The 16,809-nt window shown below is 55.1% G+C and overlaps 5 protein-coding genes across 5 annotated transcripts; 1 reads left to right on the top strand and 4 right to left on the bottom strand.

The window, feature by feature from the left end:
• Positions 1 to 370: 370 nt before the first annotated feature.
• On the bottom strand, positions 371 to 1,827 carry LTS14_008756 (uncharacterized protein; the record flags this gene model as incomplete). Its single annotated transcript, XM_064841442.1, has 2 exons — positions 371 to 990; positions 1,065 to 1,827. The coding sequence occupies 2 exons, from the start codon at positions 1,825 to 1,827 to the stop codon at positions 371 to 373; spliced, it is 1,383 nt and encodes a 460-aa protein (XP_064690933.1).
• A 1,340-nt stretch (positions 1,828 to 3,167) lies between these two features.
• LTS14_008755 (uncharacterized protein) lies at positions 3,168 to 3,743 on the bottom strand (the record flags this gene model as incomplete). The annotated part of the gene is made up of 1 exon (XM_064841441.1): positions 3,168 to 3,743. The coding sequence occupies one exon, from the start codon at positions 3,741 to 3,743 to the stop codon at positions 3,168 to 3,170; it is 576 nt and encodes a 191-aa protein (XP_064690932.1).
• A 338-nt stretch (positions 3,744 to 4,081) lies between these two features.
• Positions 4,082 to 6,458, bottom strand: ENP2 (Small ribosomal subunit biogenesis; the record flags this gene model as incomplete). Its single annotated transcript, XM_064841440.1, has 2 exons — positions 4,082 to 6,018; positions 6,242 to 6,458. The coding sequence occupies 2 exons, from the start codon at positions 6,456 to 6,458 to the stop codon at positions 4,082 to 4,084; spliced, it is 2,154 nt and encodes a 717-aa protein (XP_064690931.1).
• Positions 6,459 to 6,825: 367 nt separating this feature from the next.
• Positions 6,826 to 11,115, top strand: SSN2 (mediator of RNA polymerase II transcription subunit 13; the record flags this gene model as incomplete). Its single annotated transcript, XM_064841439.1, has 1 exon — positions 6,826 to 11,115. The coding sequence occupies one exon, from the start codon at positions 6,826 to 6,828 to the stop codon at positions 11,113 to 11,115; it is 4,290 nt and encodes a 1,429-aa protein (XP_064690930.1).
• Positions 11,116 to 11,169: 54 nt separating this feature from the next.
• LTS14_008752 (uncharacterized protein) lies at positions 11,170 to 11,889 on the bottom strand (the record flags this gene model as incomplete). The annotated part of the gene is made up of 1 exon (XM_064841438.1): positions 11,170 to 11,889. One exon carries the CDS (start codon positions 11,887 to 11,889, stop codon positions 11,170 to 11,172), a length of 720 nt encoding a protein of 239 aa, XP_064690929.1.
• Between the last annotated feature and the right edge of the window lie 4,920 nt (positions 11,890 to 16,809).

Here is a 16,809-nt window from a genome sequence, read left to right as displayed (position 1 = left end):
ATGGTGGTACAGCTTCCAAAGTATGCGCCTCGTGGGAGACATCGTCGTGTGCTGCTGCGTCATCGCCTGAATTGAGCCTCATTTCGCCCTCCACTCCGCCACCATCTTCACTTCTTCCCCTGCGTCAACATTACTGCTCTTCTACGAGTACACTATCACTAGATTAAGTGATTGTAGCGCTGACCTTGGGGACACGATTAGGGTAAGATTTAGAGGAGGGCAGCAGTACCGGACAGCATGGTACTTCCCCAACAACGACCATCAATCCAAGCAGCATGGATAAACACGCAGAACCCGGACTACCAACAACATCTAGATGACTTGAAAGTTTGCCTTTGCGGAGTCTTGTTAAGCAGAATAACCTCCTGCTCTAGGCAACATCCTGTCCCGCAACCACCTTCCCATCCACAAACACCTTCCTAATACTCCCATCATCCCCACAAAACACCCACTTCCTCACCAACGCCTCCGCATCCCCTTCCGCCTCCCCCTCCCACAAAGACTCGTCCACCCCAACCACATCCCTCACATCAACAACCAACGCATCAAATCTCTTCCCCACCCCAAACCCCCCCACCTCCTCCTCCATATCCAAAACATTCGCCCCTCCCATCGTAGCCAGATAAACCAACTCCTCAAACTTGAGCACATACCTCTCCTCCCCCGTCCGCATAGCGAGATGCCGCGACACATCCGACGCCGACCGCATCGCCGAGTGGATACTCGGCATGTACCCCGCCGAGCAATCCGTGCCCAGACCGACTTTGATCCCAGAGTCCAGGAGGTCGCGGACGTGACAGATGCCGTCGCGGAGACAGGTGTTGCTATTTGGGTTGTGGGCTATCCCCGCCTTCGTCTCGACGATGTTCTGGATGTCCTTTGGTTGGAGGTGGATGCAGTGGGCTAGGATGGTGCGGTTTGCTAGAAGGCCATGGGCGCGGTACATGTCGCTGTAGCAAGCAAAACCCTTATGTAGCTCCAGCGTTCGCTCTACAATAATAAAATTGAGATGAGCTTCTCTAAAATTCCGGGTTCGACAGCGTTTTGGTTGAGGATGTACATACCTATATCCGCCTCCGTCTCACACATATGCGCCTCCACATGACACCCCTCCCACCTCCCCACCTGCTCTCCCAACCCTCTCATCAGATCAGGGGGACAATACGGTCCACCTCTCGGTTGAACACAAGGCCTCACCAACCTCCCCTCCGGATCCATCTTCCGAACATACCGCACACACTCCTCGGACCCCTTCAACGACTCCCGCGTAGATGCCTCCCAATTCTCGTTTGTCGACCCAGTAGTCACGCACATTTTCCCCACTATCGCTCTCTGTCCCTCCCTCAACACACAATCAGTCAGGATGTTAGTAGCGGCAACATGCATAGTAGTGTTATACGCCACCGTCGTACTACCTAGTCTCAACGTCGTCTTCACTACATCGCGATATACCCGCTTAGCTTTCTCCGTGTCATGGTACGAGGCTTCCATCGGATCGGTATAGGTTTCTATCCAGTCCTTGAGCGTCGAATCCATTCCTAGGGCTAGGTTCGGCCATTGTGGGGCGTGGAGATGGGTGTCTATTAAACCTGGGAAGAGGAATTGGGGGCGTGGGAGGATTGTTATGGAGGCGTGGGAGAAGCCTACGTTGGCGTATTTTGTTCTAAGGTCGTCAGGAGAGATGGCCTGGTCGTGGAGGAATGCTATGGTGCCGTCGGAGAGGACGCCGATGGAGCCGTGTTGGAGGATTTGGAGTTCCGTGGGGGTTTTGCTGTGGATTATGCGGCCGGTGTAGATGTGATGTTGGCCGGTGGGTTCTGGCGCCATGGCGTCCGTGTGGTGACGGATGACCATGGCTCAACAGTCGTTGTGATCAATTGTCCTTCTGACGATCTTGGTGTTGGATGTCGTTGATCGCACAAAAGTTGGCCACTCTGACGAGTGAGGTTGATGTCGGAACTAGGGTCGGGGTAAAGTTCGCACTGGGTGACAACGAAGAACTGGACTCCTCAAGAACAATATCGGCGTCCTTTCAGGTCACCTATTCCATCGTCTGGGATATAGATCTTATCAATCCACAACATGGGCATCAATGCTGGATTCGTATAGTGCAGGAGTCGTGCTCTAGGTCTCAAGAGAGGCATCGCGAAGCTTCATAAAAACAGGCAAGCACATCACTTCCACTCTGAACGCAATCCATGGATGGCCCATACCTTACAATCGTTTCTAGTAACTACGTATACAGAGGCCTATCCACTTTGCAAACTCCCACAAGCCCCTCCTCCTGTCGTAGCCACGATATCGACCTGTTGCCCAAGCCGCCACCTATCGCCACCCAACCTATCAATAAGCCTTCCACACTCTTGCCATGCCACGGAATTATCCAGAAGCACAGGTCGAGCTTGTCGCAAAGCGAAGACGAGCTTAGCAACCCCTGTCGGACCCCGCTGCGTCGCAAAATATCTCGACGCTAGGTCGACGAGCAGGGTAGCGTTCTGAACTAACTTGGATTTTGAGTCGCGATCTTGGGGCAGGTCGTAACTATGCTTTCGCCCGGGGCTGCTGTTGCAAGTTGACAGAATTCGACGTGCGGTTACGTATGCACCTAGTTGTATCCCCAGATTTGTGACGAGGAGGAGAAGTGTATGCCCATCGTTCTTCTCTGCATTGGACGATACCGCAGATCCGGTGGCAGTCGAGCGATCGATCATGATGGGCTGGTAGATCTGCTGGTGTAGGTTCTGAGTCTGCTTTATGATGTGAAGGCAACGGTCTAAGAATAAGGATGGGCCAATGGAGGTCTTTGAGTCGGACGTCGAGATGTCGATGGATTCGAAGATCTCACCAAGGAGCAGTCCTTGATCGTAAACAAGCTGTTCAAAGCTCTTGCCCATAAATCTCCATGGTAGCTCCATCCATTGTGACTCGCACAGAAAGGAACGTTGTCGGTATACCAGACCTTGCACCATCTAAGCATATCAGCCTTAAGTCCTTGACCATTTTTTAAGGCGTGGAAATTAACCCACCATCTGGTGACGAGTATGTTCCAGTAGATCTCTGGCTAATGGCGTTTCGTAACAATGTGGTCCTCTTTGTTCGACTAAGGCGGCAAGACCAGATACATGAGCGTGCCAGCCATCGCAACCTGGATCGGCCTGATCGAGTAGCTACACAAACTTCGAATCAGCTATGAAGCAGGGCTCAGCATTGGGGTTCATCCTCACCTCGTATAAAATCAGAAGACCCGCAGTAGCCAGCATATTCTCGTCCAAGCGGACCTTTGGTTGAACAAGCATAGATCTGAAGGCAGACAGCACCCGCCCATACATCAGCATGCCATTCCCTCGCAAATGATCATCGTGATACGCTTCTCCCGTATGCTTGATAGCCACAGCCAGAACGGCTTCTTGCAGTAGCAAAGACGAAGAAGGCTGGCTCAAGATAGGCTTCAACCAGAACGAAGGCAAGAGTAGTCCTTGTTTGACATGTGGTGCTCCGCTGAGGATCCCGATGAACCAGATCCGATAGCCAGCTGTCAAATAGGACTGCGAAGTCATGATTCCGATGGCATTACGTGGAGAAATATTGATGTTCTCTACAACAGATGACGGATGGACTTGCTTCTGCTGAACTTGTTGAGTCTTGACCTCCTCCAGCCTCGATCGTCTCCGCAACCCATCGGCAGTCCTGACGATGAACACAGGAAACCTCTCATAGCCCTCACAGTCCAGTCCCGCTCGCATACATCTGCCGCAAGCAGGGAGGGAAAGATCACACTACAGCTGCCTGGTCAGACGGTGTGCGCGTATATGAGATGTTGCAATCTTCACGTACCTTCACCTTTCGGCGTCTGCAGGTGGCGCAACCTTTTGATTTGCCGGGGACGCCAACCATGCTCTATTCGCAGCATTGCGGATGTCTGACGAAGCTGTTAGAGTGTGGTGATTTCGAGTGTAGAATGAAACCAGCTCGATTTCCAAAGTTCGACTGTCGCCTACGGCCGCTGACTCAGCCACATTGCGAGAGCTAGAGCTTTGCTTTGCGTCGCCACAATAATCCATACATCTCCACCAACCCCCCTCTACATCTTCCTAAAAACATTCCCACTAGCACTCCGCCTCTCCTTCCCTCTCGCCCTATTCCGCCCCACATCAGCGTTGACATCCTTCTGCGGCCTCTGCTTCTTCTGACCCGACGCCGGCGCAAACGTGACCTCCTTCTCACCCACAACACCATTCCTTCCCACCTGCCCACCAGCAGCACCAGTATTGCGATCTCTCGCGGGCAATGAGCTAGCCATATCGCCGAAAGATCTACTGCCCTGTTCATTCCGCTTCTTGAACGCAGTGTTGGACGAACTGACACGCATCTGTGGATTCCTGGTCTTCCCAGCCTGTTTGTAGCTCGAGCTTCCGATGCGTTTGCGTGGATCTTCGCTTTCTTCGTTGCCGCGGCGACGGGCTTGGTGGCGGGCTCGGAGGGCCGCTTCGTCGGCTGCTTCATCTTCGTCGTCGCTGTCTTCTTCGTTGCTTGAACCTTGTCGGTCGTCTAGGGCGTCTTGTTCTACGGCTGTGAGGCCGCGTTTCCGTGGTGCTGGCTCGGCGGCTGTGGTTTTCGTGGAGGGGTTGTGCATGGTGAATTCGCGACTTGTTTCATCGATGGCGAAGTCTTCGCTTTCGAATAGCCGCGTGAAACGAGAGTCGTCGAGTAGTCGCTCAGCCTTAGCCTTCGTTGGCTCAGCTGTGCTTGCTTCAACCTCATCTTCCATCGTTGTGTCTGCTTGCTCGACAGCTTGAGCCTCATCGCCTCCTTGTCGGAGCACTCTCTCGGCCTTTCGTCGCTCGTTGGCCTCTTCACGAGCTGCAAGACTCTCTGCAAGCCTGCGATTGACCTTGACAGCCACCTTCTTGTTTCCACGAATGCGACTTTCCCGTTCCTTGTTGATGCGATCCTGTATGCTCTTCTGTCGCTGTTCCACTGCCACATCTGGATTCGCCAGCAGTTTCGCCTGCTCGTACAGATTCTGAGCAACAAAGTAACCGTGCATATATGGTCGCAGTAGACTCGTCTGGCCGATCAAATGGTCAAGGGAAAGGTCACGAAGCTGCTTCATGTCCAAGAACTTGTAGTTGTCGTACACCTCACCAGCGCCAGAACGGGCTGAAAATGCATTCGGTTCATCATTATCCTCGGCCATTTCTTCGACTAGATTGTCTAAGAAGGCACACCATCGTGGAGCAGGACCAAGTTGTGGTATGAAGAATGCATGCTGCTGCCTGCCTTCGTTCGCAGTCAGAAGCATACCAGAATCTGGCACCCACTCCACACAGTTCAGATCCACCGCAGGCTCAATGGACGTCCAATGATCACCAGTCTCGGAGTTCCAAAGTTTTATTGCACGTTTGTCAGCACTCATGATAAGGTTATCTGAGCTGTTCGAAGATCGTGATGATGGTGCCAGATATTTGAGGGTTTGAATAGGATAATCGTACCCTTGGTCCTTTCGTAGCAGAGGGACAGGTGATCGTAGGTCGTATGTGTGAATAATGCCATTGCTACTTCCCGTGGCAAGTCCGAGGCCAGATCGATGGAATTCGAGCGCCGTGATCTGAGGTCGAGCATCGATCTCAGGATCGAAGTCCGAGTTGACCAAAGAGTTGGGTGGCCCAAGAGCACTGATACGATTTCGTGATCGCGCATCCCAAAGCTCTACAGTGCCGAGTGACGTCCCAAACGCCATCAGACCATGCGACTCCTCGGCGATCGCGGCACAGTTGACCGCACCCGTTCTGATGCCACCTTGTAGTGCTCCTCCACCCATCGATTCGAGATCATCGCCACCAACGTCGAGTTCATAGCTCTTCATATATCGGCCAAGCTCCAAATTAAGCCTATACACTTCTCCATTGCCGTCCGCGTTGACACCTACAGCGGGTATGAGAGCCTCAGCCGTTCGTCTGTTGTACTGCAAGTCTCGGCCGTAGCGTGGTAGCCTCGTCCTGTAATGCACGCCACCAGCTGTGTGAAATTCCAACGATCGATCGCACTGCAGATGTAGTGATTTTGTGTAGTCGCTAGATAATAGTATGAAGGTTTGGTTCACGGTGTCGGTATGCCGAGCATAAGAGAGGGCGAGATGTGGTAGATAATGGGTATGTATTTGTGGTTTGTATGTACCTGCCAGGTCATACTGTCAGCGATCAGTCTACTTGTGGTCTGCCGGAATGGTATTACTGCATACCTGTACTCATAGCCCACTCGCCATCTTCACTGACCCGCACACATGCGCTGGCTTCTTCGAATTCGAAGTCCTGTAGCAGCTCGATGCGATTCGCATATTCCGGATCACGTTTCAGACTTCGCCGTCGTTTCCTTGCGAGCCATTCCGGTAAAGGTCGAGCAGTAGAAGCACCGGCAATAGTATACACCGGCACCGTCGACTGGTTGGAGAGCTTCATGGCTGGTGTGAGTGCTTGGGAAGATTCAGGTGGAGCGAGCACATGTCACTGAACTTTTTGCGACTGAGCCGATCGGCGCTAAGATCTGGAGAAACATTAAGCTTACTTCACTAGCGCTATGCTTCGGAAGAAAGGCTCGCCGGCTACTGTTTCCCCGTCTCGGGTCCAGCAAGACCAGAACGCAAGCAATGCTCAAATATGTCGCTGCTGTTACACTCCTCTACCTCTTGGCATCGATACCCTACACGACCACGCATTGTATTAGACACTAGGCCAACCAATGTTCAGAATATCACCGTCCAGCTCAGGCCTACAACGACGATTCTATCATCCGAGCATATCATGATGAGCCGGTGATAGGGATAGGATGGACTTCTTCAAGAGCTGCAAGACCAATGTGCAGCACATAGATGACATATGGAAGACGCCGGCGACGAGCTACACCCATAAATCACATGATACCGACCATTATCTTGTGGAGGAGCTGGTGAAAGGACTACGAGTATTTGGGACATTATGTGCCTTCACAGGCGCCAAATTATGGGTATTTGGTTTGGTCGAAGACAGAGAGTCAGCATCTATACGCGATGATGGCTGGGTTCTCGATGAACGCGGAACATTAGATGCATTCCAGAAGACGGGTGCTCCTTCCGAGTCAATGGCTGAGGACATTTTGCTTGAAGCAATCGAGGGTGCTGTGTCGCACACGCTAAATCAGACCGGCAATATCACGAAGATGAGTCCCAGGACCTGGCTGTTCACAGATACTGAGGAAGAGTATCTCTTACTGCGGCTGTCAATGCGAATTGCGGACGATGGCAAGCTGAGCATAGCAACCAACACTGCGCCCTCGGATCTGCAGAGAATGAATCCATCGACAGCCTCTGACGGACGACCCCTACTCACTCTTGCGCCAATTGGATGTCGTGCGAGATTAGATCGTGACAATGACCAGGCCAGCATGCACGCTAGTGATGAGCAATGGCGAGCTCTCGCCACCGAACATTTCCTCGCTCATGGCATCAGCATTTCTGAAGAAGAAGACTGGATGAAGCTCCAGCTAATCGATCGCCCTTATGCGAGCATCGAGTGGCCAGCGAAGTTGTGCTTTGAGCCGCGTCGTGGTGTCCGAGCGGCGATTGATGACACAGACTGGAAACAGTTCTTCATTCCCAGCGAAGAGGAAGCCGCCTTCAAGCATCCTTTCGAAGTGGCAGAGGATTGGTGTAAGAATGCTGCTTCACGGGAGCAGCAAATAGATACGGCTACGGCATTCGAATCTGCTGCTCAACCAACATCTACACTTCCCGACCACGACAGCGTGGCCGTTACCTCGCCACCCTTCACGCTACGGAATGCCGAACAGCAAGCGGCGGCCAGTGGTATCTACCCCACTCCACCAGACGGCATAGTGCCAGGTCAGCTATCATCACAACAACATAGCTCAGATGCAATGGCTGTTGACAACCCATCCGGCGACTCTGGCCCGGCTGCGCAGGATTTCAGCATGACGATGGAAGATCAGACTGTCGATCTTAGAGCGTCTTCGACCTCTGACCAGGCTCCAACGTTCAATGCAGAGGATTCCTCGAATGATCTATTTGGTGATATGGGAGGAGAAATGGACTTTGGTAGTGGCGAGATAGGAGATGCCGACTTCGACTTCTTCAATGAGGAGGACGGTGCAGATCTTGTCCCCGTCGATGATGATGTGGAAGAGCATGTGGCTGAGGACGGAGGTGTCGAGGATATTCAGCCTCATGAGGACGAAGTTGAAGGAGGTGACGTATCGATGGTTATGGCTGACCCCAGTGAGCATCCGACTGATAACCAAGCTTTGGGAGACGTGTCACTAGTTGTCGAGAAGGTCGACGAGTCGTTCACCACGATGGGTCCCATCATTGATACTATCGATGAGATGTTTCCCGATCAGCCCGATTCAACGGTGAAGCCGCTCAGCCCCTTCGCCATCAAGGAATGCCTGCTGCCTCCACCCATCCCTGCGAGCGTGAGCCACGATAGCGGTGCGACACATCAGCGTAAGACAAGCAGATTCGACGCAATTACGTTCAAAGAAGACCTGAACATAGGACGTAGGTTTTCCGAGCTTTATGGACCTACCCCAGACCCAGCGGGCAACCAGCGAACTAGCTCGGCAAGCACGAAACCTGACTCCTACCAGGAACGTTTGAAGACTTCCGACAACGAAGTCTCGATACCACATGAATATAACGAAGAACGTAGCGAGAGTGAAGACGGTGGTTCGGAATCAGCCTCGAGTCCCAGCGATATCGATGTGCCGCCGAAAGCCCCATGGTCCAGCAAGAAGCGCAAGCGGTCCGACTTCGAGGCCAACGGGCGGCGGGACGAGGTAGCACTTTTGCTACGTGTGGATGACGCACAGTCCCATGTCAAGGGCCACCATGATCCTGCGGAGATGCGAGCCATACTCGATCGCTTGCTGTCGAACAGAAGTCCTGGACTCTTGCCAAAGCATACAACCCAGAATCATGGACACGAAACTCTTGGCTCGGTCGAGGAAGTTCTCCTTCTGTCGAAGATGGATTTGGTTTTTGTTGCTCAACTCGTCGCCGAGCAAGCTGTGACTTGCACCACCAGTATCGTTGAGGCGATCGACATGCTCAGCGTCTCGCGTTCCAACGCCGCCGCCACGGGCAATGCGCTGCAAACCCTTGTCGACCAGGCACTTTCTCACTTCCTCCCGTCTATGACATCAACCGACATCGCCAGCCTAGCCCTAGCACGAGAACCCATAACCCGCAACACCCCCACTCCCGCCACCCCCCGACCCGGTCAACCCCGTCCTCCACCCCCACGCCCCGATACCACGAACCTCGGCCCGGACATCGTCGCCATCCCACCGCCCTACATCCGCGTCCAGCGCGGCGCGGACAAGTACGAAATGCTCCCCCTCGCCCTCCAATTCTGGGACACTCTCAGCCTCGCACCCATTAACGGGACAAAAGACATCCGCGCCTTCTGCGTCTTCCCCGGGAACGAAGACGTGCAGAGTCTGGCGGAGACTTTCCTTAGCGCGCTAGGTACAGCGTACGAAGAGTGTAAGCTAGGCTCGCACAGGCACACTAGTAATAATGGTGGTGATGAAGAAGAAGCCGCATTAGGGGATTACGTCGATGGCCTCGTACCTGTGGATCTAGGAGACGATGACGAGCATAGTCTCGAAGCGGCTATGCAATGCTACAGCGAAGCCTGCACGACCCTGGCGACCTTCATGGCAAACACCGCCTTCGCCGAGCCGGACCGGACCTTTGTAATCTACATCATCAACCCCTTCCGTCACCATCCGGAACTCATCCATCACCTCTGCGCCTGTTTCTGGCTACTCTACCAGACTTACAGGAAAACGGTCCCACGTTCCCGTAATCAACACCCACCGAGCGATATCGTGCTCCAGATCCTGCCTATCGACCTCCTAGCCGCACCGGATAGTGTGGTATTACTAGACGCCAAGCAAACCGCCGCCTTAGCACAAGAGGTCTATGATCGTTGTCCACCGAACCCGTCGTTCGAACCTAGTGATACGACGGGCTCCGCACTACCGAATTACTCCGCCCCGCTCTTCGAACTCGCCAGCCCGACCCCGAAACGTATAGCTTTCCACCTCGCTTCCGAAACACCGGCGGATCTTCTACACGAGGGTTCCTGCCTGCATCTCGCGTATGCGGTGAGTGGAGATGGGTTCTGGTTGACTGCCGCTTGGAGCGATAATATGGGCCGGTATGGGAATAGTGTCTCTTTCCCGCTTTGTGGGCGGTCGTTTAAGGAGGTGGTGGGGGAGGTTTGGGAGAGGGTGGAGGGGGTTATGGGGACCAGGGGTGTTACGTGGAGAGTTTTCATCGTTGGGGTAGGGAGTGTGGGGCAGGGGGTTAGTGGGGTTTGGAGGGGGTTGGTGGAGGGGGGCAGGAGGCTGCAGGCTTTCTCGGTTACGTTGTTGGGGGTGGATTTGGAGCCCGTGTTGCGGCTTTCGCCTCCCGGACAGTCGGGCGCCACTGATGAGGCTATGCTATGTTCTGTGGCTGGTGCTGGGTTTCTGACGCCCGGCTCGACGCCACAGGGTACCACTATGACTGTTTCGCCTGATCCAAGCGGGCTGGGTAACCTGCCGCCTACTCCTGCACCCAGCGAATCCACCCCAGCTGCTAGTGGCGACACGGACCCGGACGCTCATCTCATCGACCTCACGGACGAGACATGGGCCGTCCTTTTTTCGGCTACAACATCGCAGTCCCTCACGCACCAGCTTTCAAAGCAGCAGAACCCCTCACCACTCTGCTCAGGCGCCCTGTTCAAGCGCGGTAATAGCGACCTCTCCGAAGCATCTTCCGACCATCTTCCCTCCATTGGCGTGAGTCTGTACTGGACGATCCAGGTCCGGCCTTCGGGTGCGGTTGACGAGGGGAGTGTGAGGCAGGCGGAGATGACGCTTAGGGAGGTGCTGAGGATGTTTCGGAATTTGAGTGTGTTGTCAAGGGCAAGAGGCCTGGTTGCGAGTAGTGGTGGTGGTGGTGATGATGGTAGTGGGAAGGGGCTTGGGGTGTGTGTGCCGGTGCATGTGTGCATGGCGGTGCGAGGGGCGGAGGCGCTCGATAGATTCCTACCTGCTGTGAAGGATTGATTGATTGATCCTTTATGTTGTGGTCATCTTAAAGTCCCAGGATGCCCAAGGTTCTCAGCTCCCGCCGAAGTGCCACTCATCTTCTTCCTCATAATCGTCCTCGAGTTCTTCTCCCTCTTCCTCATCCTCACCATCCCTTACCAACCCTTCCACCTTACCCCCTACAATCCCACCACCCTCCCCACCACCCCTCTCACCACTAACTCCACCCCCCCTAACAGCCTCCCTCCTTTCCCTCAACCGTCTAACCCTCTCCTCCAAACTCCTCATCTCCTCCATCTCCTCCCGCAGATTCTCCTCCGCATCCTCCCTCTCGGCCTCGATCTCCTCGTCGCGTTTCCCACGCTGCAAGCTCTGTTCTTCCCTTGCTTGAGCGGCGATTTGTTCGGCTGTTAGGGGGCCTGCTGATATAGTCGCGCCGTTGTATGTCGGTTGCTGGGTGGTGTTGGTAGTGGAGTTGTGGCTGGCTTCGAGGGCGGCTAGTTCGCGGTCGAAGGCTTCGAGGTCGGCTTCTGTGGGGTCTGGTTGGGGGTCTGGTATGCTTGTTGCTTCTGCCGGCGTTGCTATGTCTTCTCGTTCCACTTCCACTTCCCCTTCCACGGCTGTGTCCTTGGCAGGTGCCTGTGCCTGCGGTTGTTCATCACCCGACTTGACGCGCTTCCTGCTCTCTGCCGGCGAGCTCGTGGAGATTCCCGCTGCCTTTCTCTTCTTGCCTGCCGGTTCCGGTCCGCGAGTGGCGCGTTCGGCGCGTAGCATTGCCCGTACGTCTGTCATGGTGGCGGTGCTGCTGGTATACTCGTTCGATGTCACATGTTTCTGACGCAGCTTCCTCGTGGAAAGTCATGGGAGAAATGTCGGGATATGCACGTCATGCCGCGGCGTGCTTTCCCTGATCGGCGGCCAGACCAGGAAAGGAAACGAGTGCACAAACAACCTGGAACCTGGGGTGCTTGGGCGTGTTTTGGATAGATTCATGGAAGGTGCAGATGGCTATGCAGATGCACATGTGAAGAGACAGAGGTTGAAATAAGCTTAATGCAAGGGATCACGAGGACTGCTGAGGTGTGAAAGAGTAAAGGGAAAGTGTAAAGGAAAAGGAGAATGGAGAAACGAACGGTAGATGCAAAGAGGTTGGCGGAGAAGGATGCGAATGTCGCCAAGACCACGCGACCGAGCACGTTGTCGACCCGAGCTACTGGCAGTACCATAAGTAAACCGCCCACCCGACCGATTGCGTCGGCGAGGAAGAACGCTGGACGGGAGGTGGATGATGTAGCGAGTGTGCGCAGCAATGACTTGTCTACACGCTCGCCTCACTCATCTACCGTCGGATCGAGTGGACCGAGTGCGAGGGCGACACGACCATCCGAGCCCGCGACAGACAAGACGAGACGGACGACGGTAGGCGGCAGCGCGACTTCCGTTCCACCCAAACGACCTTTGGCCACCTCACGTGCATCTCTTGCCAGTCCAGCCACTGATCGGGCAAGAGCCACCCAGACACCGACCACAGCTCGGCCTCCACCATCTCGCCCCGCCAAGCCTCCACTCTCTCCTGCTGCTGCTGCTTCGAACAAGAGCGCCGCTAGTGTGGCCCGGCCAATCTCGCGAGATGCCATACCCGAGGAGCCTGAGGATCTCGCCGATATCCCGAGCATCTCATCACAGATGCCAGGCGAAGGCAAGCACCCTCCGAAGCTAGAGATCCGATCCATGAACTCGTCGACTCCTGCGCTGAAGCCTCAAGCACTCTCCGACAATGAAGGTCGACCCAAGTGGATACCGCGACACTCCCGCACACAGTCAGCCGTGCTACCTAACCGACCCATGACGGCCCCGATGCCTCCCATGAACGAGCAGCAGCAGAGCATGCGAGAGATGGAGGTGCTTTCGAACTTGCTGAGGGAGAGCACAAGACGGGATGTCATGGCCACCGAGATCGCTGACCTGAAGTCGGAGATTGGAAAGCTAGAGCGGCGGAACAAGATATTGACCGAGGCAGCTTCGAAGAGTCCAGTCATCAAACCACAAGCTATCGTCGAGGCGACGGAGAAGAAGGAGCGAGAGCTGAAGGTCATACTACGAAGTCAGCATCTGCAGGAGATTGAGTCGATCAAGTCGTCGCACAAGGCTGCTTTGACTTCTCTGGAAGATCATCATGCCAAGGAATTAAAGACTTTAAGATCCGAGCTAGACAGCCAACGACGAGCCTCCTCCCATCTCGTAGGTGTTGAGACCAGGATAGAAGCGGTAGAGTCCGCCCTACGCGAAAGCAAGCAACGAGCATCGCAGAGCGAACAAGAGTTACAACAGAAGATCCAGAAAAAGGACGAGGATAAGGGGAAGCTTGGGACTGTGATCAGTGACCTGAGGCAGGAGATTGAGCGGTGTCAGCTCAAGTTGAATGAGGATGTGGCGAAACAGAGTAAGGAGAAGAAGGAGGCGCAGAGGGCACAGGAGAGGCTGAAGAAGGAATTGGAGGTTGAGAGGGTGAGGTTGGAGGAAGCTGTGCAAGAGAAGGCGGGGGAGGCGGAGAGGATTGGGGTTGCGGTGGAAGAGGCGAGGGAGGGGATGGAGCCCGATATGGAGAGGTTGAGATCAGCTGCTGCGAAGGCGGAGGAGGCTAGTAGAAAACTGAAGAAAGAAGCAGCGGGCATGCGGAAGCGGCACGAGGAGGCGTTGCAGAGGGAGAGAGAGGCAGTGGCGAAGTCCACGGACACGATCGCCCGGCTGGAGGCGGATCTGGAGAAGCAGAGAGATGAAGGAGCAACCATGCTCGCTGAGCACAACTCGCACCGCGAATCCGAGGAGAAGATCACCGCGGATCTGCGGTTTGAGCTGGAGGAATTGCAGCGGTTACATCAGGAAGAGCTGCAGGAATTCGAGACGTCGCGGCATGAGCACGATGGGATTGTTAATGCTCTGCGGGAGAAGCTGGAGAAGTTGCAGCAGGAGGGTGCGGATGGGAGTCAGGTGGCTGAGGATTTGCAAAAGCAGGTGAAGGAGTTGAGGGAGTCGAAGGCTGAGAGTGAGGGGAGGGGTAGTGCTGCTAATGCTGAGGTCGAGAAGCTGAGATTGCTAGTCAGGAAGTTGGAGCGCGGTAGTGCGCAGGTGAAGAAGAGGGCCGATGAGGCTGTGGCGGCGAAGGATGAGGAGAGGAAGAGAGCTAAGGAGCTCGAGGAGGTGGGTGAGCAGGCGCAGGAGAGTGCTGAGACGTTGCAGGAACAGCTTGATGCGGCTATGAGGGATAAAGATGAGTCAGCGGAGCAGTTGCGTAGTCTACGGGATAATGTCGAGGCTTTCCGGACGGAGCTGGAGGGGGTAAGGGCGAAGACATCGGAGGATTTGGAGGGGAAGCAGGAAAGGATCGATGAGCTTATGGCTGAGTTGGAGGGGTCCCGGCAGGAGGCGGAGCAGAGTACGGAAGACCTGAAGAGTGCGCATGTCGCGACAGATACGGCTGAGCAGGGCAAGGCAGGTCTTGAGCGGGAAGTTGAGCACTTGCGCCAGAAATTGGAGGAAGAGCGGGTATCCAAGCACGAGGCGAAGCAGAAGATCGAGGCGCTGTTGGTCGAGGTCCAGGACCTCCGGCCTGAAGTCGAGGGTCTGCGTCGTGAGAGTGAGCAGAGTCGAAGTGAGGTTGAGCGGAAGCTGGGCCGTGCTGAGGGGCTTGAGCGGAGTCTGGCTGAGACTGAGGAGGCAAGGAGTAGTGCTGCTTCTGCGCTGGAGAGCCTCGAAGGGGAAATGGGCGCGTTACGACAGTTGCTGGATAGTGCGAAGGCTGGGGTTGTGGAGAAGGAGGCTGAGCACGTCAAAGCGATGGATGAGCGGAGGGGAGAGTTTGAGGAGGAGCTTGGGAGGTTGAGGGATCGGTATGCCGATGAGGCTGCCAGAAATACAGCAGAAGACGACACTGCTGCGGAGAAGGAGGCTGGATATACTCGAGCGCTGGACTCGCTCAAAGCTGAGCACGTCGAAGCCATGGAAGAACAGAGGCGAGAGCACGAGGTGGAGCTTTCGAGCTTGCGCAATCGACATGCTGCGGTGACCGCCAAGAGTACAGAGGACGGCGCAAAGGCGGCTGAGAAAGAGGCAGAGCACAGTCGTGGCCTTGAGGCTCTCAGGACCGAATATACTAGATTACTGGATACCCAGAAACAGAAGCACAACGAGGAGCTCACGAGCTTGCGCGATCAACATGCCGAGGAGGCTGCTAGAACTACAGTAGAAGACGCTATCGGCGCTGAGAAGGACGCCGAACATACTCGAGCTCTGGACTCACTGAAGGCCGAGCATGGGAAGGAAATCGAGGAATTGGTTGGGAAGCATAAGATTTTGAACTATGAGACGAGTGAGAAATATGCGGTTGGGGAGAAGGTTTGGCAGGAGAGGCTTGAGGCTGTGGAGGGGGAGAAGGAGGCGCTGGCTAGGACTCTTGCTGAGATTGCTTCTGGGGACGAGGGGTTGGAGGGGGAACTGGAGAGGGAGAGGGCGGTTAATGCTGGTTTGAGGCAGATGGTTCAGGAGCTTGAGACCCAGACTACTGCACAGGCAAAGAAGTATGAGGGTGCGATCGAGAATCTGAAAGCTGAGCTCGAGGCCGTGAGGGTGGAGCATGAGACCACCCTCAGGGGCCTATCTCAGTCCCTGTCTGATCAGCATGAGCATAACGTGCAAGCCGTCATGGACAAGCATGCCCAGCAGATCGCCGAGATCGAGGAGGCGGCTTCGCGGCGAGCGGAGGAATCGGGTAGGGAGAGGGATCGTGTGCATGAGGTTGCGTTGGCGAGGTTGGAGGCGGAGCATGCTGAGATGCTTAGGGAGGCTTTGCATGTGCCTGTCGGCCTGCAATCGAGGGAGATGGAGGATAGTAAGGAGGTTGTGCCTGAGACTCCTGCTCGTGGGAAGGGACTGAGTCACGTTTTCGTTAATCACGAGGTTGTCTCGCCCGCGCCCGCGCCTGAGCCTACGGCGGCCGAGCATATCGACGCGGCTGACGAACAAGGTGCGGAGGACTTACCCCAGCTTGCTGAAACGCCTCTGGCATACGCTAGTGAAGAGGAGAAGGATTATGCTTTCGTCGCTTCGCCTACGCCTGGTGCGGAGAAGGCGAAGAAGTCGGCTGGGGGACATTTGCAGGCTACACATCGACCTAAGAGGCATGAATTGGAGAAGCGAAACGCGGAGCTTGAGATGTTATTGGAGAGGGCTAGTGAGGAATTGGTTGAGCTCCGGAAAAGCCAAGGCGCCTCTGTTGTACCGAACGGCGTTGATGAAGATCAACAGAAGTCCCTCTCGCCTCGAATGCAGGACCGAGACATGCAAAGCCCACGGGAACCTACAGCTGAGCCAAGGCAACCAGCCCCCACCACACCCTCACGTCCGAATCACTCGCACCACGCCTCACCCCTCTCCCACTCACATCCCCAAGACTCATCATCCTTCGACCCTTTCACCTCCTCCGCCGCCTTCAGCCCCAGGAACTCGACCACGTTTTCGCCCTCCTCGCCTTCGAAGTGGAGGCAAGCTCCTATGACGCTTGAGGGGACGTTGGAGAGTATTCGGGTGCAGACGGAGCAGTTGTTGGAGATTAATGAGGATTTTATCACTGAGCAGAGGCGCTGGAGCCGGAGGAGGAGTGGTGGTGGTGGTGGTGGTGGTGGTGGTGGTGGTGGGAGCAGTCTTGGTGGGAGC

Source organism: Recurvomyces mirabilis (genome assembly GCF_035927965.1).
Source record: "Recurvomyces mirabilis strain CCFEE 5264 chromosome Unknown scaffold_27, whole genome shotgun sequence".
Taxonomy (NCBI): Eukaryota; Fungi; Ascomycota; class Dothideomycetes; order Mycosphaerellales; family Teratosphaeriaceae; genus Recurvomyces; species Recurvomyces mirabilis.
This window is presented reverse-complemented; position numbering and strand designations above follow the sequence as displayed.